General features: G+C 46.2%; 2 protein-coding genes across 3 annotated transcripts; one reads left to right on the forward strand and one right to left on the reverse strand.

Annotated features, from left to right (window-relative positions):
• The first annotated feature begins 35 nt into the window (after nt 1-35).
• On the forward strand, nt 36-1,595 carry LOC128306877 (CCR4-NOT transcription complex subunit 9). Of its 2 annotated transcripts, none has more exons than XM_053044516.1 (5): nt 36-101; nt 176-708; nt 773-967; nt 1,035-1,126; nt 1,186-1,595. In XM_053044516.1, the coding sequence occupies exons 2-5, from the start codon at nt 271-273 to the stop codon at nt 1,364-1,366; spliced, it is 906 nt and encodes a 301-aa protein (XP_052900476.1). In that variant the 5' UTR covers nt 36-101; nt 176-270; the 3' UTR covers nt 1,367-1,595. The 2 variants fall into 2 exon arrangements, with proteins under 2 accessions (XP_052900476.1, XP_052900483.1); XM_053044523.1 differs by having other exon boundaries at nt 81-171; nt 238-708.
• A 1,057-nt stretch (nt 1,596-2,652) lies between these two features.
• LOC128306726 (uncharacterized) lies at nt 2,653-24,548 on the reverse strand. Its single transcript, XM_053044325.1, has 6 exons — nt 24,432-24,548; nt 7,348-7,455; nt 6,963-7,265; nt 6,683-6,883; nt 5,941-6,557; nt 2,653-5,878 (listed from the first exon to the last, which is right to left on the reverse strand). Exons 1-6 carry the CDS (start codon nt 24,546-24,548, stop codon nt 2,665-2,667), a joined length of 4,560 nt encoding a protein of 1,519 aa, XP_052900285.1. The 3' UTR covers nt 2,653-2,664.
• Between the last annotated feature and the right edge of the window lie 923 nt (nt 24,549-25,471).

Below are 25,471 nucleotides of genomic sequence, written 5' to 3' on the forward strand. Positions count from 1 at the left end.
TCGAAGTAAAAAAAATGACAGCTGTCATTGTGTGTAACACCCAAACGCTTCAGGAACGCTTGACACACGCTCCATTTGTGCCGCTGTCGAATTTGCATCTGGTGTGTGTGTGTGTGTGTTTGAATAATAATATTCTCGTGTACTTTATTATTAATTCGTGCATTCTTTTCGGTAGGTTGTGGTGTTGCAAAGGTGATTACGTGCCACGGTAAACCTTGATCCCAGTGTGCATTGCAGTCAAAACATATCTGCCATACCGTATCCGTAAGAATGGCCGTCGTTCAGCAAGCTGGAAATATGCAACAAATGGCGTCTCACAGCGAAAAGGTGTTCCAGTGGATAAATGAATTGTCGAACCCGGAATCGCGCGAAACGGCTCTGCTGGAACTGAGCAAAAAGCGCGAAACCGTCCCGGACCTAGCGCCGATGCTGTGGCACAGCTTCGGCACGACGGCGGCCCTGCTGCAGGAAATTATCCACATCTATCCGTCGATCAATCCGGCCACCTTGACAGCGCATCAATCGAACCGGGTATGCAATGCGCTGGCCCTGCTGCAATGTGTCGCTTCCCATCCGGAAACGCGTTCCGCCTTTCTGGCCGCCCACATTCCACTGTTTCTCTATCCGTTCCTGCACACCACCTCCAAGACGCGTCCCTTCGAGTATCTTCGTCTCACGTCGCTCGGTGTGATCGGAGCGCTGGTGAAGGTAAACAAATGAGAAAGATGCAAAACAAATGCAAATGGTAACATGCGAGTTTTGTGCATTTCAGACTGACGAGCAGGAGGTGATAACCTTTTTGCTGACGACGGAAATCATTCCACTGTGCCTGCGCATCATGGAGTCGGGCTCGGAGCTGAGCAAAACGGTGGCGACCTTCATACTGCAGAAGATTCTGCTGGACGACAGTGGTTTGTCGTACATCTGCCACACGTACGATAGGTTCTCGCATGTCGCCATAATTCTGGTAAGCTTCTGTACAGCAAATGAGTGAGAAACAACAATTAATGTTTAACATATGTTGTGTACTGTAGGGAAAGATGGTAATATCGCTGTCTAAGGAACCATCGGCCAGATTGTTGAAGCACGTCGTACGCTGTTACCTTCGCCTCTCGGATAATCCACGGTAAGAAGCGTATCTCAAGCCTTCCTTCCTAACAAATAACCAGCTCCGTTCGATTGCAGTGCACGGGAAGCATTGCGACAGTGCCTGCCGGATCAACTTCGCGATGGAACATTTACGGCGTGTCTGCAGGAGGATAAATCGACCAAACACTGGCTGACGATGCTGCTGAAGAATCTGGATACACCGGCCGGACCCGTTACCGATCCGCGCCAGGTCGGCATTGCTCCGCTGACCTCGTAAAAAGGGTAACGCTAAGTTAAGCAACCTCACACTTCAAGGGCTGTAACCGTGCAACCAGTGCCAGGAGAGTTGACGGCAGGCAACGCAGAGAATCTCTTCTTCGTTGTCCGTTTTTTCCTTTTTTCATTTGTTGAAATACGAGCTAACATAGCAATCTAGAGTTAGACAATGGCGATCGAAGGCCGCTCGTTACGCTTAGACATTAAATTATCGTCCAATAAGAAATTAACCCCGCTTTGGTTCGCTCTTCTATGCCGTGTTGTACGCAATCGAACGATGGTTTGTTTAGCATTCTATTTGCGAGAAGTTAACTATACGATACCAACGACCTGTACAGACAAATTTTAAGACAACAAACATTTCGAAAGGGTGTAGCGAATTCATCCGGTTTTGTAGCGTTCTTTGAAAGAAGGCTTTTATACACAGGCATTAGGAGTTATAGCAACAACAATCTGTACATTTGAGCCCGGAAGCACAATAACCATGAAGAGAACTAATTGTTCGTACTAGAAGCGGATCAAAATTCGTTCGTTGCAACATGTCGATCTCGCGCCGTGTTTAAATAATGCAACAGAAATAGAGTAAAAGGATAGGTAGTGCAAATCCGATTCGACGTTCGATCCTATAATGAAAGTTTACCGTTCGGAATATGCAACGCACAGATCCATACGAAAGCTCACTCAACGCCTATACCTAAGTATTAAATGTGAAATGAAATTCAACAATGTATACGTGCATTGAAATGCGTATTGAACTACAAGGATGACACACGGTGATAATAATGTGCTTAGAAGTCATACAGATACTAACAGCACTGATGCGCCCGCCAGAAGGGCTGGGATAATGGATCGGCAGACGACGGTGCTCGACCGTAACCAGTTTAAAGTGACTGCTTGCCTAGGCAGGCCTAGAGTGTAGTCCGAAGGTGCTTAGTTGAAACTTCTTTAGCGAGAATTGAACAACAAACAAGGCTTATTACATTGCGAGCTAAAAATGAGCTTTATTTTTATCCATGCTGGACCAACGTGCTTGAGAACTCCTGCCGTTTCTCCGTTGGCCGCACTGTTGTCGCTTCCATAAAACGAGAAAACACATACTTCGAGTAACAGAGTGTAGCTCGGTAGCTACGGGAGCGCTAATTACACATTACGTACGGGGGAAAAATAATTTAATACGTGAAAGAGAGACGGAACGCCGCGAGGGACGCCCTCATGCTTACGTTTCTAGCGATTAATCAACAGAGAAATTAAGTTCTAAACAGCGCCTCTGGTGTGTTAAGCTGTACAACAAAACGGCTTCTAAACCAAGCTGGAAGCACCAAGCTTGTAGAGTGCCTGCTGCTTCTGCTCCACGGCTGCGTGGAGCTGGGCAGTGGTTTGTCCCGCCGTTGGATGCAATCCGGCAGCTGCCGGCCCGGTAGATCCTACCGGTGGAGGTACGATCGAGGTCACCACACTCCCATGATGCGGAGGTGTTCCGTTGCGATGGTGCATCGACGTCACTAGCGGATGGTGGTGATGGCTGTACGGAAGAAAGTGCTTCGGCGAGGAGGAGGCTGGCGGTGGTATGATGAGCACGTTGCTGGCAGTCGCCGGCAGCAGTGGACTGGCACCTCCACTCGGGATGTGGATTTCGCTCACCTTCCCGCTAACGTAACCGGAATCTTCCCCGTTGGAGGATAGCTGATCGACCGACTTGCGACCGGCGGCCATCATTGTCATCATCGCATGCGAATGGCCACCGATGACGGATGCGGTACCGGCAGAAGGATACGCTGGCTGTGCGGCGATGTTCGATGCTATCTGCTGCTGATGGTGCTGATAGAGCGGGAACTCTGGCGAAGGTGTACCGGTGCTGGCGAGTGACACAGCGGACGAAGGATTGATGTACTTCCGGGCGGATAGCAGCTTCTCCTGCTGTTGCTGCTGGTGCTGTTGTTGCATGTGAAGGTGACCGTGAGGGTGATGGTGGTTCACGGGAGTAGGCAGTCCAACGGGAGGCAAGAAACCATCGGCTGGAATCGGGTACGAACTCATCGCCGATGTACGATGCTGGGGAAGTGGATGGTGACTTTGGAAGGTAAGCTGCTCGTCGAAGTAACTCTGCTGTTGTGCATATCCCCCAGAAGGACACTGCTGGTCTAAGATGTCTGAAGGTTGCTGCTGGAACAGTTCGCCCGCACCTTCCTGCAACAGGTACGATGGCAGCGGGTTACGACTCCGGGCCGTCTGATGCACGCGCGACGTCAAACCCGACATGGAGCTCAACTCCGGTGGTGGCAATAACTTCCTTGGAGGTAACTCATGAAAGTAAGCATCCTTCGGAACGCTCGCAAACGAACCGTTCGATACGGACTTCCCGATCGCACCGTTTGCCGACGTGGAGGACGTGGACTGTTCGTACAGCTGGATCAGACTTTTCGCCGTCCCGATGCCGATTTCGGACGGTTTCTCCAGCTCCAGCACACCGTTCACCGGTATCGGAGGTCCATCCACACAATCCTCATCGTCATCCTGTCCATGCCGCACGGTCTCTTCTTCGTCCTCCTCTTCGCTGCTGCTGTCGGAGAAATCTTCACAGCGTGCCATCGGCGGCACTAGGTGGTGCTGTGTGCGGATGGCTACATCCCCAGAACTGGTACCACTTTGCTGTAGTTTCGAGATGATGTACTTCACACGATTCGTCTCCCCAGCCGGTGATGGATCTTGGTCCTGAGATCCGGAGATTGAATCGTTGCCTTCACCGCTACGCAACAGTTCCTGGACGCTCTTCTGCAGCACCTGGCTACGCCAGTTTGTACCGTTCAGGATGCGGCTCTTGAGTTCCTTCAGCTCGGCGAAATTCGCCATTGCCGAGAGATCACATCGATCGGACACATCGCTTGCTTCCTCCTCTTCTGGATCGTCCTCTTCATCTCCTTGTACCTTGTTCGCTTCTTCCTGTTCGTGCTCTTCGTCCTCGTCCTCTTCTTCGTCATCATCATCATCTGGTTCCTCATCTTGCTCCAATTCCGAGTCATCCGTCGTTGGGTGGTGTTGCCGAGGCCCTGCCGATTTTACCGTCGTGTTCGAGGAACTCGGCGGCGCATCTTCAAAGCAGCTGTTAGAGTAGAACCCATTCATCAGAGCGCCCATTGCAGCGGACACGTTCTGTTCGTCGCACGGTGCGTGATCCTCCATGAAGTTGGTGGACGCAAGATGCTGCCGGTCTGAGGCGAACGGTGAGCTGCGTGATGGAGCCGTCTGTCCACCGAGCAGCGACGAACTCGGGGACATCGTCGACAGTGGCGTCGTAGATAGCGGGGACGAGTCCTGTGGTGTGGTGCGCCGGTGAGGATGTGGAGGCTGCTGTTGCTGCTGATAGGACGCGTACAGTACGGTCGTCGGACGTTCCTTGCGTGTCGTAATGTCCTTCGCTATCTCCGGCGAAACAGGTGCGGCAGGTAGTAGCGACTTGGTGATCTTCTCCATCTCCTGTGCGATGTCGTATCCGGGCGAGTCGCGTGAGGAACGTCCGGAAGGTTTCGTCCCACCGCCAACCGAAGGTTCGTAGTGGTGAATGTCTCGCAGTTTGTCCAGCGCTAGGATGTAACGATTGTCGGTCGTTGGTGTGATGGCCGAGTTCGGATGGCTGCCGATCAGTGGCGAAGAGCCCACTGCACCCGATCCACCCTTCGTCATCTTCTCCAGTTCGAGGATCTTCTTCGTCTTGCTCAGCAGCTCCTCGAGCCGTTCGGTGACTTTGGCTTTTTCGCTCTTTGACGTCCCCGTCGCGACCGCTCCGGATCCTCCGTTGGACGAAATGGCCGACGTCGGTGTGGACGAAGTTGGCATTGTTGGTAGGGTGCGTTTTTTCGGCGGCTTCGGATCGCTAGTCCCATTCACGAGCCGGGGTGGTTTTTCACGATCGTTGTCTTTGTTGTTATCGGAGGAGTACGAGTAACTGTCCCGGCCGGACATGGAGGAGGAACGTGGTCGGCGTGATATCCGAATGCTAGTACCGTCCGGTATCGGTGGCGTTTCGGCCGATTCCGAATGGTTCTTCATGTTGGAATTGTTGGAGCTTTCGAGCGCATCCGACTGGTGACCACCAACGGCAGCGTACTGCAGCAACCGAAGATGACTCTCCAGCTCCTGCTGCTGCTGCTGCTGCTGGTGTTGCTGCCGATGGACACGGTGACCATGGTCCGAGTCCCCGTTGGTGGCCGCATCCAGGAAGTCAATGCTGCGCGAGAACAGCTGCCTGGTTGGTGTGGACGACTTCCGCAGCTGGTCGTCCAGTACATCGACACCGGTCGCGAGCAGCATCGTGTCATGGTCGTCCAGTAACTCGAGACTTCGGCAACGCGTGAGCGTGTTAGTGTTAGCCTCATCCTTTTTGGTTTTGCTGTTGCTGTGTTCCAACCCGCCCGAGGTAGCTGTAGTGGTGGACCGCTCCGCTATACCCCGCTTCAACCACTGCTCCAGATGGAGTCGCTTGTTCTCGCACTGAACCCGGCTCGCTATCATGGATCTGCAAGAGGAGAGTTCGTTAGCAAACGTGATTCCCCGAGCTACAGCAATAAGGTTACTCACTTGGTAAGCTCCTCTATCTGGTCGTCAGTTCGCATCGCCAGAGCGGTCATACGACTGTCCAGCTTCTCCGTCGCCCGGTGCACATACTTGCGAATGCTGCGCCGGTTCTGGTTCATGCGCTGCTCCAGATGCTTGAAGAATGGCGCACAGTAGCAGGTGTTGCCGACCCCAACCGGACCTTTGCGGATATTACCGGCCAGATCCAGGAAGTACTGCTCACCATTTCCCAGCGGTTCTTTTGGCAGTGTCTCGAGCTTGGGCGAGGGAAAATTACGCGGATCGGGAAAGTAGTGACAACCGTACGGTGACCAATGCTTTGGATCGATTGCATCCGCCCGGGCGGCGGCTTCATCGTTCGAATTGCTGCGTCGGCCCGATTTTCGTCCAGTTTCGTCCTTGCTGCGCGAACGCCGTTCGGCCGGGTTGGGTGGTTCGTGGGGAGAAGATTTGTGATGCACTCCACCGTTGGTGACACCGTCGGTCTTGGTACGCTGGTGCTGTGAACTGCTGCTGGAACGTTCCCGCGATCGTCTTGCCGATAGATCGACCGGTGTGTTGAGGATGTTGATGATCTCGACCAGATTCTTGCGCTGCGCAATGTCCCGTGCCGTTTCCTCCTGTAATGAAAAGAGTGTGTTGGAGTCATTGGGAGTGTCGGGTGAATAACGCCTAAAAGTATGCAATAGCCATTGCAAATATGTGGCGTAGGATTGTATTCTTGTATTGTATTCTTCAGACATACCTGGGCATTTTTGGTGTCTTGTCGACAACCAGACTCCAGCAAAATGCGTGTCAGCTTCCGACGGCCCATCGCGCAGGCGATGTGAAGCGCAGTGTCACCGTTCAGATTAATCCGCTCAAAGTCACACTTGGCCGACAGTAGAATCCGAATGGCACCGGCATGTCCGTACCGGCACGCGGTATGTAGTGGCGTATCGCCATACTGGAAAAAAGAAACAACAGTCATCAGCCATTAGACGATTGGCGTTCCAAACGTCCCAATAGCACACCTGAGCACTTACATTGTTCTGTACATCAGGATCGGCACCGGCCAGTAGTATCTCCCGGCAGCTCTGGTTGTGACCGTTCTGGGCGGCCAGGTGTAGCGCAGAGAAGCCACCAAAGTTACGCGTACCCAACAGCGCACTGTGTAACGCACCCTTGGTATCATGCAGGGCGTGCTTGATCTTGGTCGCATCCTTCAGCAGATCGATCGAGATGCCTTTGGAACTGCCGGTCGGCTTCGTTTTGGGCAGCGCGCAAAGAAGTTTCACGCAACGACTGTATCCCTTCCAGGCGGCCTCGTGAAGTGGTGTGTTACCGTGCTGAAAGTGATCGAGACAACACATTAAACACGTCATGCAGTCAGGGCTGACGAGCAGTCGAGGAAAAACCCGTCGCACTTACCACCGATTCCTTGGCGTTTCGGTCGGCACCGGCAGCCAGAAGCGTTTCCACCTTTGTCTCGTCCCCACCGGCTGCTGCCTCGTGCAGTGGCGTTCGGGTTGTGTTTTCCTGCAGGTGCCGAAGTAGTGAGAAAAGAAATGGGTGGAAAAAATTAATTAATGTCTTCCATCAACTGGCAGTGCGATGTTTTGAGATGAGAAGCGCGATACAAGACGAGTATGAACAGCTGAAAGAATTCATTATAAGCGTGTGTATGATGCGCTTTTTTTCCACTCCCGAAAGATCGATCTATTACGCTTGGAGAATTAAAAATGACATCAGAATGATTCATTTCCCCGCTCCTTGTTTGCTAACCTTTTAAGCCCACGTGTAATAATAATTGCATACATTTAGGCTGATAAAGGAAGAAGTGTTGTAATAATACATCTAGACTTCTTATAACAGACCACATCAGTTTCCATTTCGTGGGATCACCATACAAAACATAGAAACATGATCAGTCCTTCCATTTCATTTGCAAAAAAGACCTTTCCGTACCTTCGAACGTGTTCATGTCCACATCTTAAGAAAGTGCATTACTGAAAATCGGGGTGGAGGGAAAGCAGGGAAAAGGGAAATGGTATGGTTCTTCTGGAGGTTAATGATGACAGCACGGTTTCCCGATGCTGACGCCATCGCAGACCGGCAAGCAAATCGTGTAAATTATTGGTCCGGCTTCTCCCGACCACAATGGCACCGGCGCGAAACGCGCGTGTCGGACTGAGTAAAGCATAACGCTATTTTTTGCTGTGCTGCCAGTGAACGCAAGAAAACGAAAAGCATAAAGAATAATTTGATGCATTAGCTAGACGTGTTGCAGAAAAAAAAACACGTAAGAACTGGGGATCATAATGCTGACAAAGTCGTCTACAGAATAGAACAAACATATTGGCTGCCACTGGGGGCCAGCCTGCTCGAAGACGTAACCCACGCATTCAGGTACACTGCTGCTCTGCAGTTTGAAGTGCAGCTGAACACTGCCAATGCGCAAGGGATACAAAAGGCTTCAGTCACGATCGGGCAATAAGCAAAACCATCATCATTCTAATATCCCACCGATGGAGGCCGGCGGCGACAACGGATTTCGATCAACTTCACCTTCTCCGTCGCAGCGCTGTTGGCTGGCTGGCCTTTTGGACGGTTTTTTTTCCGAAACAGGAATGGAAATTTAGATCGAAACGAACTGTATCCGATAGTGAAGGAAAAGTGAAGGAAAGCGAGGAGATTAAGAAGCCAGTTGAAAAGAAACCAGGGTTTTGGTGGGATGCAAATAATAAATATCGTTTAATGAATAGTAAAATATAGAAAATAAGTTTGAAAAAACAAAATAACATAAATTAAAGAAAAGAAAATTATTTGAACTATAATAAAATAGGAAAACGAAATAATAACAGCTTATACAAAATTGCTAAACCAAAAAAACAAGCGAACTTCAAAGCTTCGGGAACTTTTCGCTTCGTGATCGTGATCGTGGAGTAGCGCACCAGCAAAAGATGACTTTGCCCGAAGGGAACCAGTGAAGCATATGCGCTGGAAATGGAAAGCACCGTTCCCTGTATGATGACGGAATGCAAATGAGCAATTGCATCGCAAACCCAAGAAACCGCCCCAAGGAGACAACACGAAAGCAGCAGCGAGAAAAAAAAGAGGTTCGTATGGTGGCATTCGGGCACGCGGGTTGATTGTTTGTGCACGAGATTTTAAGTTTGATGGTTGTGGAATTTAATAATTTTGATCACTCACTTACTGGCGTAGCGCATCGTTATTTTCGTGCAATGCAGTTGGTAGCCTGAATTGGAAGAAGGGGTACGTGATGGATGACGATCATCACTCCCGTGCCACGGCATATACTGCATTTGAGTGTGCATTAAAATCACATTTGTTAGCCTTTTGGTAAGCAATTATTATTGTGTCGCGGGAAAGAAAGTGAGTGGGCGAGCATATGAAGGCAATGTCTGTCTGAAGCCAGGGACGAAAAGAAGGAAGTAATGCACTTCCCGTATGGTGCATTGTTTGGTGTTCTTCCCGCCGTGAACGTGTGGGCTTTTGTAATGGAAGCCATTACTTTCTCCTTTCCTTGTTGATTTGCTCGGTCGCCATGCTATTTTTAGTAAATAAAGGCGAACTATGAAACATAAAAACACTCTACTTCCGACCACACAAACACACAGTGTGGAGTTTGTACGATGAACGGTAGAGTGTGATGAATAAATTGTGACAAAAGACGATCGGATAATGATTGGATTATTTGTCACTAGCCCTCAAGCAGATGGAGATGTGCATGAATCATCTGGGAGATCCTTAAGCTAGCGACGAGATCGCGAATTGCGTGACTAAAGGCGTTTCGTAATGCAATTTGTTTGTTTTACTGGCAATATGTCAATGGCGTAGTTGATTATAAAGTTTGCTTGATAAATCACTGAAGTCATGCAATTTCCATTCTCTGGTTTAAAAACTTATACATAATATTTGGGGGTTAGCACTTGCACAGAATTTACTATACGCGGAAGCGGAGTTCACTGTTTACTGCTATCGTGTGACCACTGACACTGACCATATCGTGTGGTGTACTTCTTTTTTTTGGGCAGGCACTGTCGTAGTGCTTATCGGGAGAGAATCTTCTTGCGCCTGGAGTGTGTTTTTGGGAGAGTGTGGGATCGATACGCAGCCACACATGCGTGCATGATCCTAATTCTGCTTGTACGTACGACTTGCTTTTGTTATCGTTGACCTTATCGTGCTCATCATTTGTTTGACATTATCTCTCTTGATCATTGATCTCAATCCTAACAATACGATCGGTAGTGCCTCAGTCAATTTCGGGCGGTTGTGGCACAATGTTGCGGATTTTAATTGCCGGTGCAGTCCTTCTATTTGCTCGGTAGCTTTCGGATCGTATGGTGTTGTTCTTAAGTGATCTATCCCTAATGAATCAAACATGCGTTTAAAAACAAGTGAATGTGAAAAAACAATAGTGGTTTAATTCAGATGGTGAAAGTGCACGTGGTAAAATCTATGATCTGGTGATCTGGTGATGTGTTGTATCGGAGAATGGTTGTGTCGAGTGATTTTTTTTTGTGGCTTACTAGTGGCCTACTAGGCATAGTGTTTGCGCAAAGTGTTTTCAATTTTTCTGTATAGAAAGCCAAGCGAATCTTTCGCAAATCAAGTGTGTGGTTGCTTGGATGTGATGTGTTGTGCAATTTTTCTAATCTACGCTTCCTTAGCGGCAAGGGAGCACATGGTCTCATATTCGTGTAGATGTGTCAGTGTTGTTTTCGTTCCGGGTAGATTTCATTCCCTCAGCGTCGGTTTCAGTGTTGTGTTTGTGTGTCGGTGCGTTGCAGCTTCGCCATGTGCTCATAATTGATCGCATCAGTGTAAAGCGCATCGACGCTGCTTAACATATCAGCGATTTTGTTCTGTTTGCCAGGAACGTGATCTATGGTAAGTACTCGCTTTTTGTAGACAGGGAGTTACACTTTTAGAAAAGAATGCCAAAAGCTCAGGACCATCCTTTTCGATTTGTTGTAAAACGTCACCTATTGCATGGTTTGATGCATCAACATTTAATGCTAGCTTGTCGTTTGGTGCAGGATGCACAAGGATTGCCACATTTGCCAAATCTTTTTCACATTCCAAACCAATTTTGTACTGTCGTTTCGCTTGTTTCCTATTATCATTTTTTGTAGTATACTTTGTTTATGAGCGGCATGTGGTATAAATTGGCGGTAAAACTTTATCGCGCCTAGAAACCATTTCAGCTGTTTAGCCATCGTTGGCTTTGGAAAATCTAGTATTGCTAGGACTTTCTCTTTTTAAGGACTTAAACCTTCGGCGGTTATGGTGTGTCCTAGAAAATTGACGGATTGTTGATCTATTTGGCATTTTTCAGCATTTATCGGTAAGATGTTGTCGCGTAAACGCCGAAATACGGTCCTGAGATGTTCCTTGTGTTAAGGTAAGTGGAAGCAATACATTTATCGTCTATATATGGGAATCTGATGATACGCTCTCTGGAGATCGATACATGTAAAAAGGCGGGCACCACTGAGAACGTTACTCACGTCCTGGATGTTCGGAACAGGATAACGATCGGGAATTGTAACGACGTTAAGGTTTCGGTAGTCTCCACAAGGTCTTCAAGATTCATTAGATTTGTCTGTGACGGTCGGCAAATGCCTTGCTTACGAGAAAAAGAAATTCCTTCATTTTATCTAAAGGCAACCTGCGTGGACAACAGGTGCGCCTGTTGTTAATATTTGATGTTCGACCTTTTGGTGGGGCTTCTTCAATGGATAGAGCTTCGTAATATCGTTTAATTCGGCTAAAATTTCCGCGAAAGGATTCCAGGCAAAGGAACCAAGTGTCGCCATCATTTACGTCGAAATAGGGAAAGCTGATTCGAGATGACGTGCCTCTCCTCGTTCTCCTTCTTGACGATCGTTTTCGGCGCTTTTGATCCGTCGGAGCAAGTTTCGTCGGTACTCATCGTTATCTCGGGTACAATTACACGGTAGCATAAGTTCACTTCGCAAAAATGGATTTTTTTTAAAACGTCGAGGTCACCAGTTTAGGGGTTAGCACTAGTTTGAGGGTTAGCCCTTGCACAGATTTTACGTCGCGTGGAGGCGGTTCGGATGAGTTGCGGGAAATCGACTTACTCGTTCAGCGTTCAGATTGTAAGAGTGCTTTTTTTAATCCTAGTTCTTTCTTGGCACATTAGGACAATTCCCTTATGCGCTCGGTTTACACCCATGCGGCGGGTGATTCGATTAAGTGTTGCGTGTGTCAGTGTTGTTTTCATTCCGGGTATATTTCATTCCCTCAGTGTCGGTTTCAGTGTTGTGTTTTAGTGTCAGTGCGTTGCAGCTTCACATCTAGCGCATCAGTGTCAAGCGCATCGACCCTGCTTAACATATCAGCGATATTGTTCTGTTCGCCAGGAACGTGATCTATGGTAAGTACTCGCTTTTTGTAGACAGGAGATTAAACTTTTAGAAAAGAATGCTAAGGGCTCAGGACCATCCTTTTCGATTTGTTGTAAAACGCCTCCTATTGCATGATTTGATGCATCAACATTTAATGTCAGTTTGGCGTGTGGTGCAGGATGCGCAAGGATTGCCACATTTGCCAAATCTTCTTTCCATTCAGTTTACGCGGTGTTCGTCTCTTCGTATGCAATCATTTACATATTGATTGGGAGCTGCAATCGATTAAGAGTTAGGGCTTTCTGAAGGACGCCATATTTTGAAAAGTCACCTATTGGAGATGAGAATAACAACTCACTTCCTACAATTAGAAGTTAGAATCGAAGTGAGTGAGTTAAAGAAAGAATTAACTCATCAACTCAACTCTTCATGAAAATTTAAACGAACTCACTGTCTAGTAAATTTTAATTCATTCCTTTTAAATCTGCGTGCATTCATTAACAACTCATCAGAACTAGGCCGATACACAATACATCCTGCGTAATGAAGCATGACCCATTCACCAGGAATCATGTGTGAGCTTCTATAACTCGCTGGCTCACTTTGGTGAGAAGGTTTAGTTCAGTACTGGTTCAATTCCGTAGCATATTCTACATCCGTGTTAGGTGTATTAGGAATCAAAAGCTATATTTTGCCTACTTTCAGGCGTATATATTCATTCATAAAACTTATCAATTTTAAAATATTTCTCGAGAGTTTCTTGGGAATATCTTGATCAAAAGATGGTTGTAGACATTTGGAAGCACGTATGAGCGTTTGATTATCAGTCATAAACCAACCGTTATGAAACGAGAAAAATTTAATTGAACCTGATGGAGGGATCCATTTTGTCGTTCCCATTTTACAGCACCATGTGCATGTTGACGTCCCGCAATTATTGCTTAGCTTGTTATAACAGCATATAAAAATAGCTAGACTCATCTCGACTCTATCACGAAGCTTAGCTAATAAATAGAAGCAATAAATGGCTCAAAGATTTGAATCACATAATGATGCTGCCGTAAAAGAAAACAACTCCTCCTCGGTAGGATCGTTCGGATCTTCGGACCCAAAATGAACTAGTTTTAAAGTGCAACTACCTCACACAGCGGGCGGTGCAATATTCTCGTGCGGGGTGCAGTTTTTCGATTTGCATGGCGTGCCGTGCCTCGTCCAAAAGCCGGTTTCGGAATATGTTTATCACCTTGAGAGCGTACTAACGGAGATTCCCGCCACAGACTCGTTCAATATCGGTCTCCGGCGGGTACCCGATGTACCCGCTACATCGTTTTTTTCTCCTACTGTTCTCCTCGCGTGAAAAGCCACATCATTTAGCTGTGGTTGAGAAAAATGCATTCGCGTTAAAAGGTGGCCAAACGAGACGGTTTTTCCTCCCAGGAGCGGGATTAATAATCGTTGCGTAAATTAATCCCATATTTTGCCACCTCCCCGACACCCTCAACGTGGCGATAAATCATTTTGCTTTGATAACCCCATCCCCCGGGACGGTAGGTCGTGTTCCTTCCATCGTAAGTGTGCTTAATTATTTGTCGTCACGCAGGACCCTCTGGTGGGCGCTGAATGATCGTGATTTTTGTCCACCATTCGCTGAAAAAAAAATAAAGGACGCACACACGAGCGTGTGATTCCTTGCACCATTTACTATCTGTCCGTTTCATTCCATTAAGCGATTTAATTATCGCGGAACGCTGGTGGAATACGAAACGAACGTTAAGTGGTGATCGAAGGTGATGCAATACACTCTACGAGGGAACAGGTGCGAGTGTGTGTGTTTCGTTTGGAAATCGCGTCGCGAGGTGACAAATACGATTAAAATCCCATAAATCAAATGTCCTTCGAAGGTGCCACGTTGGGCGTGTGCGATGGGCTGCGAGCACGATTCAATGATAAACGAATAAATCAGAACATGCGTTTTATTGCATTAGACACGGGGATAGCCTTGCAGGCGATGGATTCATTACTGTAAACAACATTTGAAACAAAAAAGGTTAGTATTTTATAGTATGACATCTGTCAGTTGGTATAACATCTTGACAGCCCTGGTGTAAACAAGGGACAACCCAATCAACTTATTCGCTATTTACTATATTGAAGGAGAGTTCCGGACAATGGGAATAATCTACAACACCGATTATTTTTTATAGAAGTTTCGTAGAGTTTAAAGCTTTAGAAGTATCAGATGCAGATGTTTTTCCTCATAAGCGTCGTTTTGCCTTATCGAATCGCAGGATGTTTCCCAAACCCGTCAACCGAGTGACTTGAAAACTTCAGCAGATGTTCTATACATAATGTACTGTATTAATTGATAGGTTTTAGTATGTTTTTTCATAATATTTTAAAATAAGACCTCTCGAGGTTGTTGTGCCAATAAAGAAAAAGAGGAAGAAGAAGATCCTTTTAAAGACTTTTTAAAGAGATCACAAAAATAATCATTTTGTTTAACCTGAATGTCAAGTTTTTAATGTCAAATCATTATAAATCCGCAATGCTCATTAAAATCGTGTCTACTCAGTGCATGGAATAAAAATAAAAAAAAAAACAAAAAAACATAAAACAATAATTTCCAAACCCGTCTGCTTATGTTTGCCTTCAAGCGAACATAAAACAAAGCGAGTCCAAATTATGTTACAATTCACCATGCATACGTAGCGTAATTGCCGTTCATAATGTGCCTCCCGTAATGGGCCGGTTGAAATGTGCTTTGATTGATGCAAATGTGCCTTTTGTACGATGCAAAGCGCCACAATGCGCACTATCACCGATCAGCCCCCGTTTGCGATTTTGTGGAAACCTACTGCAAGCGCAAGGGACTGCAATTAATGGCTCAAAGATGACACCCATATTTTATACTATTATCTGTGTATCCCTTCAGCTCCCTTTCAATGGCTGTGGCGAAGGGAAGGTAAGGACAGCCAGTCAGACAGCCAGACAGACGTATATAAAACAAAGCAAAAGCAAAAACGGGGAAAAAGCTCAAGTTGGGAAGGTGTAACTGTTCCGCGTTCGTTTGTTATTATTTTTCGTTAACATCACGCTCATCCCACCCGGTCGGGAAAACCAATTTATTTTCGACCGACGGAAATCAAGTCGGTCAACACCGGCGTTCGGTTACTGCACGCGGCCTGGGGAATGCGAACTGTAGCGGTGGGTTGAGAATGGGAAAATTAATTCCTCCAAACCATCCTCCCTTCCTTCTACCACCGACTGGTGGATTCAATTGGGAAAACTGTTGCACAAGGCAGCGAACGGTTTAGGGGCATTCGCATTCGTTCGTAATTATAGATAATATCTGCCAAAATAGCAACTGGCTGGTCAAGCGAACAGCAATTGTTGTTCCATCCATACCGAGAAGCACACACACACACAAAGTCAACTCGATTTCCCGGCCCAACACAATAGGTGAAGGTGACCATGGATTTTGGGATTTTTTTCTCTCTTTATTAACACAACCTTTCTTCCGCGTTCCGTTTTGGTCTCTTTTTTTCTCTTGTGAGGGATTGAGATTGTTTCGCTTTTGGCAGTGAATGGCAGGTTCGGCAAGGAAGGGTCATCAGAACCAAAGGTGGATGCAACCTTTGCCAAAGTTTTCCGCACCGGTCACTTCAAATGGGAATGAAGCTGGCCGTTCACAGGTTAGTTCGCTAATTTATGGTCGCAAAAACAATGTGTAGCTGATGAGTGGTCCGGTGCATTTATTTATTTGCCTGGCTAATTTATTGTGCAGAAAAAGCAAAACAAGAGCGGCAGAAGAAATAAAAACAAAACTCTACGTACTGATTATACAACTTAACTCTTAAATTTGTAATCATAAAGCAGGGAATGTGATAAAGTAAAAGAGCGGTTGAAGAAAGAAAAAAGAATAGAACGTGATAACGAAGTATAAAAAAAAATGTAAGAAAAATGTAATACTGTAAGCTTTTCTTATGAAAATTAAACAGTCAATACCAATTTTCCTCCCATTAGTGTCACAAAGAAGGGTTAAATTGTATAAGTAATTTTACAAATACAAATCATTTGCTTGCACGACCCACATACGTTTAAGGAATCCAATTTGATGGAATAAAACCATTTTACTACCACTGCGCATTCTTTACACTATTGATTATCAGCATTGTTGTAACCTTTTTGAAAGGTACATCAACACTAGAATTTTCCCCATCTGTCTGCCCAAGTCTGCCCTCTTTGCGCCATAAACACGGTACATCTCAATCCATCGGGTTCGTCGCCTGTTTGACCGTTCAAGTCATGCGTTTAACTTTAGCTCTGGTAAATATTTACACTGGCTTCATTTTCCGGTGCACAATGGTGCTTTTGTCCATTTGTTGTTGGCTTCACCTGTACATAAGCAGGCTGCACTTTCTTCTCCCGGGGTTTGCAGGAGAAAGTGCGATCGAATTATAATGATCAAGAGAACAGCGCACCGGATCACCTTTTACTGCAGGCACACATGCCGTCTTAATTGCAGGGGTTGCATTCGTTATTGCAAGTGGCCAGACCGTATGCGGTGTTCAAAAAGATCCGTTAAATACACCCAACATTCGGTACCGTTGAAGGTCGACTAGCCGAAAATAATCTTCCGTGAACACACCGTTTTGACACACCATCATTATGCCGTACGTGCGTGTTCAACATTGTCACGATCGCAACAATATCCGAACATTGTCCAACACAACCGGCATTTTCCAACAAGGGTTGATAGTTTTAATCGTTCGCAGCCTCGATCGTACAGCTGAACGGAGGCAGCGCAATTTCAATGCAAATAGCTCACCTGTTTGCCTTGAACGAGAAGATACGGTCAGGTGCGATCCCTTTGAGGTACCCTTTAAGGGTTGATCGCTTAATGTCGATCGCTTTTTCGCGATCCCAACTGGGCTGTCAATATGATATTTAATGCTCGAAGGAGGAACATGCAGCATGAAAAGGCTCAGTGAGCTTATTGTTTTGGCATTACTAGTAGAGTAATTGTTTTAAAACTAGCTCACGTGGTAATTTTTATAAAGAACTCTAACACACTAGATTGGTAACGATTGGCAACACGCGGACTGTCACGAAGTAAGCGAAGATCGCGCTATTTCCGCTCATCGCTTTTGTTTACCGTTTCATCCGACCCCGGGGACCGCTTTTTCCTAACATTTATCATGCTACTCCACCCCGTTTCCCTTCCTACTTCTGCTTATCCACCACAACAGCAACAGGCTGGAGGCGACAAAAGACATAGGCGTGTATAAAAAAGAAAACGCGTCAACGCCCGTCTGCAGCATCATGAACTGTCATTCGCAAAGTTGTGATGGAATGTGTCTCGTTCGTAGGTTTATTTTCTTCCTCATTTAGCTTAAGTAACTTTTGTTTCACTCTTCTTCTCTTCTTCATGGCCCTTTTTTCCCATTCCCTCCCTTCATAACAAAAAAAAACTCAATGTCGTGAGGAAGAGATAAATGCATAGTTCCTCCCAGACCCAGGCTGCAAGACGCGTGGCATTGATGGTGATGAAGAAGTTTAATAAAACTAATCTATCCATTAAATGAAATCAAAGTAAAAGGGTGGGACGATGACGTGACCGTCGGGAGGGGGCATCCGAGCGGGGAGCCCGCCGGAGAGGAAACGGAAATTGTAAAGGAAGTGGGACCTCTTTTCCACGCCTGACCCGCGGAGAAGATCGCGAGAAGGGCGGGTTTTTTTTTGCTTTCTCGCCACAACTTCATTTCTGTGGGCTGCAAAACTGAAAACCGGTCGTTTCGGCCGTTTGGTTGAAATGGAAAATTGGCTTATCGCTGGTGTGGTTTGCGTGTGCGAGAAGGAAAATTCGTCACGAAAGGTCGCGGGGGAAGCGAGCACGAACGAACGAAAAAAAAACCACACAACCAAGGGACAGACAGATCTTAACACTTCCTTTGTGTTTGGGTATGTCTGGTTTGGCAAAGCGGGTGGTAAGCGAGAAGAAAGGTCACTGGAAACGGTGACACATTCCGCACTGGGGTCGCGCGTTGTGTCATTCAAGCGTGCTGCGTACGTTTTATTTGTTGGGCGGGACGTCGCCCACGGGCTATTGTTCAACTTCCTTTTCAGCTCGTTTCTGGCTGGCCAAATATGCTGCGAAGCCCTGCGAACAATATGGAGGAATAGTGGATATGATCCTTGTGCCAGTCGGCAATATGAGGGATGATTGAGAAAACCGTGGGATAAAAAATGAAGAGAAAAGGAGTAAGAGCAGCTAAAGCAAACTTGGCTGAAAAGCTTCTATCTTTGAAGTATCAAATAAATAAAAATAATAATAAGGAAAGATTGAAGATAAAAGAAGATTGTAAATAATGAAAATAATTTAGAAAATATGGCAAAAACAAAACATTAAACTTGTAAATTAACTGTCACACCAAGCACTTTTAAAACTACCCTCATTTTGCCTAATGCGTTCTTGTACATCGTAAATATTTGCGCATACTTTCCGCACGATAAAGATCCGGCAACAGATTTCGCAAAATAAAAGCAGAATTTACAGCACACCTTTTGGGTGCGCATTTTAAACAACATCAGCAACGGCATGAAATCATATTTTATCCACTCGCACACGTACATTGTTGCAAACGATCGGCTTGCGAACACTTCTCGCGAGTGAAACAGCGCTTGTTCGGTGGAATTAAGTTCAAGTTTGACGATAAGATAAACGTCGGACCCACCGAGTCGATTGTATTCCCGTTTGGTGGTGGAGTTTTGCTGTTGCATGGTGGCCACTTTATCTAACAGCATTTTGGTTTTTCATTGTGCGATGTTTTTTTTCAATTTCTTCCCCATTCAATGAAGGTTCTTGAATCGTGAAAGCCGCACCAAAAAGTGCTAACTAATAAAAGGTGTGAATACCTCGATCATGTGGTGGGTAGTTTGTGCTAATCGTGCACAGACGAAGAAGAAGAACCTCCGGTTTTAGTCTCTGTACATATTTCTATATCTTATTCTTATGATTTTCCAATGCAAACATAAAAAAAAACCAAAGAGGCAAATTAAAGAAGGAAAGCGTTCCAATGGAGAGATGGAAAGAAAAGTGGCAACAGAAAGCTAACTGCAATCACGCACACCCATTCCGTGTGGAACTGAGCGGAGGCGAACAGGAACAGCTTGTCTCTGTCGGTGGCTTTGCTTTGCTGGTGTGAGGATTGTTGTCGGGCATGCGGTGCAACTGCAACAATGCAGCGGTGTTGCACCGCTAATCGTGGGATGAGTGTGAGTGTGCCGACGCATGTCTGCCTGTCGTCGTCTGCATCTGATAACAAAGTGAGCTGCCGGCAGGCTGGTGAATAAAGCGAAGTGATAATTGTTCACCCCCATTCCAATGGGATTAGTGGAACGGTTCCCAAGCTACCGACCGGGGGTCTTTCTTTAGGAGCCCCATCTTTTCTGGGGGCGCGAAGTGGAAGCGGAAACCGATCTCGAATGCAACGAGATCAAATTCCAAGCCGAACCCTTTGGAACGGGCCGAGTCTTCGGGGACGTATTTAAATGTGTCTAAACTGTTCAGTATTCCTGCCCGAATTCCGTTAACCAGCACCAGGGAAATGATAAATGATAGTGCGAGATTTTGTAATATCCATTTTTGTTTTGTTTTTGTGCTACCATGTCGACAAGCTCGGTGATAAATATTGTCCATTAAAAATGAACACGATTTTATCCGGGACGATGCAATCACCTTGCATTAAGAAAGCTGCAAACTCCGTCCGCATACATTCCAATTCCACCCGGGGAAAACGGTTACAAAATAATAAATATCGGAAAACAGTAGCCCCTCATAGCCACATTTGTCATGGGTTCGATAGGGAACGGTGTACAGATCGACCTGCAGGAGGACACTCGAGCGATCATCGACCGACCGCCAACAACGCCGCGTACGAAAGACAGCAACGATCGATCAAGCGACGAACTCGCGTCCATCTTTCGAACCGTTCCCATTTGATGGCGAGGATTTACCATTTGGAGCAGGAATCGGCCAACAAAAGGCTGACCTCCCAGCAAGCCAAAACCGGCACCACCCTCCCACCCACTACTCCCAATCCGGGAACGGTGTATTAAAGGGGGGATTTGTTGGCCATAACCCTGACAGAGAGACAGAGAGAAGAACGCTTGAAACGCTGCTCCAGATTTTGATGAATGAGGTTATTAAATAAACACCTTCGCACCGGACACCGCTTCTGAAGTGTTGATGGACGTGGGGTTGTGATTTCCCCACGTGCGGACAGGTCAGCTCCGGGAAGTCTCGCAATCGTGTGTGTGTGTGTGTGTTTGTGTCGGATGGTTTCGATTCGAGCAGGTCATGCCGGTTAAGAGGATCGAATAATATTTGTTATTTCAAACGCACACATACCGAGAGAACCGGGAAACGGTCCAAGTGCCGCGATCGACCGCGTTGGCATGATGATGGGAGAGTTATGCGGAATCAAAATAATTCTCCACCCGAGCGTGATGGGATTAATTCTTTGCTTCGGAGGTGTTTTTTTTTTCTTTTCGGGGTTGGTTGGGGGGAAGAATTCCATCGGCCCCCGGTGTTGGCAAAACAGTGGATTTGTTTGTTGCCCAATTCCGTGATCGAGCCTGTGTACAGCATGCAATGTTTGTCGGATCGATTGGCCGGTCGGGCAAAGGAAAATTGAAATATGAATGAAGAGCTTTTTTGCTTTCTTCGGAACCCATCCCAACGGAAGAACCGTTTCCACCAGCAGCCATTGCGCATTTTCGATGGTGTTAATTTAAAGTTCCGTGAGCTTTTGCCCGATGAAGAGGAAGCTAACGGCCACACGGGAGGGGGGTGGGTTTTTTCTCTCCCTCCGAACCTCCCGAATGTTTGATTTGACTGCCGAGTGTTCGGCTTCCTTCCCTTCTGGTTTCGGGCCGGACAAAACAAGCAGTAGCAGTAGGGGGAGTTGATGCCGTTGCGCTGATAAATTAGGAACAACCCGTTCGAACCAGGCAACGATTTGAATGTCGGCGGCACACCATACACCATGTGTGTGTGTTAAACCGATTGAAAACAGAAGCAGTAGGTTAGGCTTTTGCACGCCGTGTACCACACTAAGCGGTGCAAGATCGTGAAAAGCGATGGAGACGGCGTTAAATCTTGGCCTATGCCTTACGAGGTACAACGCGCGGTACACGCGAATCAATAGTGATTATGTTTGATGTCAAGCAATAAATAATTGGAACGGGCGCAATAAAAAAAATGGATGCCGTAATCTGTTACACGGTCACGCCGACACACGGGGCAGCAAGTGTGTACGGTTGCAGCAAAGATGTTGTATTTTGTAAGCGATGCTCGATTCTTAGAGGATATCCGTGTTGTACGTGTAAAGATAAACCCAACCCCTTTCTATAGCTCGTGGACTGGTTATATAATCATACTGATCTCTCTAATCAGTTTTATATGGAAGTGATTAGAATTTTGATAAAAAATCTATTTTTTGTTTAAACAAGTTGCTTCTACAACTGGCAATCTGATCGGACTTTGCGAAAAAAATTAATTTAAAAATTTCACTTAAAATCAACACAGATACTGAAACTTGTTATATTAGGCTCATCTACACAATTGCCTTGTAGTTTGTTGGATTAAACTTGGGTCTTTATGAAATCCTAGCTGTTTTCCCAATAATTGAGGTCTAAGGATAAGGATAAAATGACCTCTGAAATTCAACTCTTCCAATTCCTTTCAATGTTTCAATGTTATCTATGTTTTTGGACATAGAGAAGAGGAAATACACAATCAATATCAATTTTCTAGAGTACAACATATTACAAATACAAAATATGACAAGAAGTATTGAAAAACAACTTCAACACGTCAAGAAAAGTGCTTTGAATACAATATTCTTCTTCTTGTGGGCAAGTGTCGCAAAGATTACAACAGCATGTGTCCGAAACGCCTCGTGGTCCTACCAAGAAAGGGACCTTAGAACGATTTGGCTGTCGGATTCATGCCCTTCCGTTGTCAGAATATACCTTCACTCTATTTACAATTTCTAGTTGATGGCGTAGCTTTCAATGTTTTTTTAACACTTTGTTGACGGGCGATTTTTAGCCAGAACGTGCTGGTATCGCCGCAAACATTTGTTGTCTTAGGCGCTGGAGAGCTTAGCGTGTTCCGTCGCACGATGTCATTCATTACCTGAAATCTTTCATCATTAGCTTAGAACGTCCAGAAAATAATCCAGAAAAGAACACAATCAGAAATAGCCCGTGTGCATGTATGTGCGCGCGCGTCTTTCATCGATGCGCCGGTCTTCAGGACGGACATGTCCGTCACCCGTCAACAACGTTCGGCTGAGCGAGGACGGACATGTCCGTCCCCCGTCAACAAAGTGTTAAGGAGTTTCATACCATTTTGTCCGATCTGTCTCGTTTTTCTCTGACGTACCCTGTTAGCTTGTGTCATAATCGACTTAACATACATTACCCGACGAGCAAACACGGTAGCATAAAGTGTAATCCAATCAAACCGGAGGAGTGAAGATCGGATCTCTTTTAACTGCAACCGTCATAGCATCCATCATGCTTGATACACATACATGTGGCGCAGAGATTAAAAGCAACAAAATTGCTCCCACTTTAAACGCCAGCCAGCCGTAAGCCTTTTCGAAACGTTCCATCACGCACAAGAAGTGTTGTGTTTGTTCGACGAAAACATTGTTTCGGTATTAAACGCAGGAAAATCGAGATAGCAATTGTGAAACAATGACACTGCATTGTGGGTGAGAGTTTGCCTTTCGCTCGCCGTAGGAAGATCTTCATAAAAGCGACCACCTTCGCAAACGATACTGTACCGCGATGGAAAACCGCAGTGCAAACGAGAAGGGAATGCGGTTCAAGATCGGGGGCTTAAAAAACATTAATCAACCGTTGCCGACATAAACCGCGGGAACGCGCTGTGTGCTACTCGGATGTCACTGATTTCTGCAAAACGCGACGCGCTGGTGATGAAAAGCATTTTAATTTATTTAATCACCCACGTACGCTTCAGCGACAGCGACGCGAGCATAAGATGGCAGATTATGCGTAATGTGGTTTGTTTTATTTGCTTCGGTGCGTGTTTGATGCTAGCGGCAGAGCCATCGCGCTGTGGAAATGTGATCTTTTCCCGCGTGAGATGAGCGAAGAATTTATTACACTCTCGATGTGCCCCATCATCACCGGGCGCGGTGGATCGGGTGTATCAGTTCGTGAATCGCTTCGAATTCTCACCCTGTCCCGTGGTGCGTGTAAAGATGCAATGAAGATGAGCGGGGAGATGAAAAATAACACCGTTGATACAACATTCTTTTCCGGTGAGACACGCGTTCGATAGATTCAAAAATTCCAAAACCATTGCCAGCGATAGATTCGGTTGCGTCCGGAAGAAACGAACCTCTTGAAAAACACAAAAGACTTCAAGCGACGAACCCCAGCAACAAACCGAAACGGCAGGCGGAATTTAAATTGCCGTTAAAGCGATTTCGACAAACGAAAGCATTGAGTCGTAATGGAAAGGTTATTCTCTGATGGCAGCGACAAGTGAAATACCACCCCGGCCGTCCGTTTCGGTTGTTAAATGTCGTTGTGTAATCGATTTTTGCTGAAAATTTTCTACCTCTCCGCCGAAAAATGGGTCCCGCCGGGCCGGGCGCTCAGCGGGAGTTTTGATCGATTTTCTATTGTGCACAAAAGAGTAGGGATGGCTCAATCGCGGTGAAAAATTCCATCCACTTCTATGCTTCATTAGTTCCCTTTTTTCACACAGCTCACTGTCAAAAAGGCGAGCAAAAGTGCGCGCGCGCGCACACCCGGGCGGCGGCTGCGAATCTGCTGCCCCGCGGTGGTGCTGCGTATTTATTAATACAAAAGCGCACCAAGGGATTCTCTTTTCTTACCGGATGGATTGGGCTAGCTAATGGGTAAACTCCTCCTTCTACTGTTGGTCAAAATACATACCACGACAAACGCTACAGTGTGCCCGGAATAAAGACCGTTAATGATTTTACCGCACATGACGCCAAATTCTTTGCTGGCGTGGGGGCCACAGGGAGGAAACATAGCTCCACTTACCGGTACTGCACCATTGCCATTGATGTGGGGTACGTTCGGCACGGTGGTGGTGGTGATGGTGTCGGTGTTCGGGAGTGGCTTCTCCCTCGCGGGCTGCAGGGTGGGCTCATTATGCATGTCTGGGTTCTAGAGCGGCCGGATCCCGTTTCGCATCGCCTGTCCTGATCGATGGTTGAGCCAACAAACACGAGTAGAAACGAAATATTGCTACAATAAGAGAAAGAAAGAGTGAGAGACAAAAGAAACCATTAGTATGGGGAGAAAGAGAAAGAAAGGCAACGAAACAATCATTAGCTTACGACAAACAAGGCAACAGGGCACAATTGCGTGAAATATGCTTGTGCTCTATTTTTACGGTTGGTTGGTGGATAAATGATCATTTTCCTCCCAGCTGACCCGGGCAGAATATCATCAAACCCGGGCAGCATATGGTGTCTTCGAGGTGGTAGGAAAATGGTTTTCTTTAACTCAAAGCGCGTGTGTAACGAGATATCCATCAACCTGGGGGATGAAGGAAAATTGCGCCTGTTCGTGAAAAGCGTGACATCAAAAATAGGAGGAAGATAAGGAAATGATTATGTTTGATGATGAACACTACTCGCTTAGTTTGAGTTAACATAGGGCAGCAAGTTCAGCAGATGCTTATCATGCTAAAGACAGTGGAGATGGCTTATTTATCAAAATACTAGGCGACTACAGGTTAAAATCGACTATTTTCGTGCTAGTCGATAAAATTAAAAGTCGATCTTTGCCATTGTTGGCCCCAAGAGGTACGATGAGAAAATGAGAAAGCTGGAGCTATTTTGTTGTAAATTTCTTTCTGTAAAGATGAAGACACACAAAACGTTGGGCATAGCAGGCGAGTTACATATTGATTGTCAGTGTCGCACGATGACATGAGCGCGTGGCAGTGATGCCAAACTTAACTATTTCTAGCTTTTACCTTTTGGACGTATTATTCTCAACATATTTCATGATTGTTTTCATGTTCAAGTGGATTATACCGCAGTAGATGTGGAATGTTTTGGCCTTTCTGGATC

The sequence above is a fragment of the Anopheles moucheti genome, chromosome 2 (assembly GCF_943734755.1).
Source record: "Anopheles moucheti chromosome 2, idAnoMoucSN_F20_07, whole genome shotgun sequence".
NCBI lineage: Eukaryota > Metazoa > Arthropoda > Insecta > Diptera > Culicidae > Anopheles > Anopheles moucheti.

Bases quoted from the DNA above. Each gene is read 5' to 3' on its own strand.
- LOC128306877 (XM_053044516.1), top strand. From the start codon at position 271: ATGGCCGTCGTTCAGCAAGCTGGAAATATGCAACAAATGGCGTCTCAC. The intron at 709-772 runs GTAAACAAATGA...TGTGCATTTCAG, and splicing joins TGATCGGAGCGCTGGTGAAG to ACTGACGAGCAGGAGGTGAT. The intron at 1,127-1,185 runs GTAAGAAGCGTA...GTTCGATTGCAG, and splicing joins CGCCTCTCGGATAATCCACG to TGCACGGGAAGCATTGCGAC.
- LOC128306726 (XM_053044325.1), bottom strand. From the start codon at position 24,548: ATGCATAATGAGCCCACCCTGCAGCCCGCGAGGGAGAAGCCACTCCCG. The intron at 7,456-24,431 runs GTAAGTGGAGCT...CGGCACCTGCAG, and splicing joins ATGGCAATGGTGCAGTACCG to GAAAACACAACCCGAACGCC. The intron at 6,558-6,682 runs GTATGTCTGAAG...TTTTCATTACAG, and splicing joins AAGACACCAAAAATGCCCAG to GAGGAAACGGCACGGGACAT.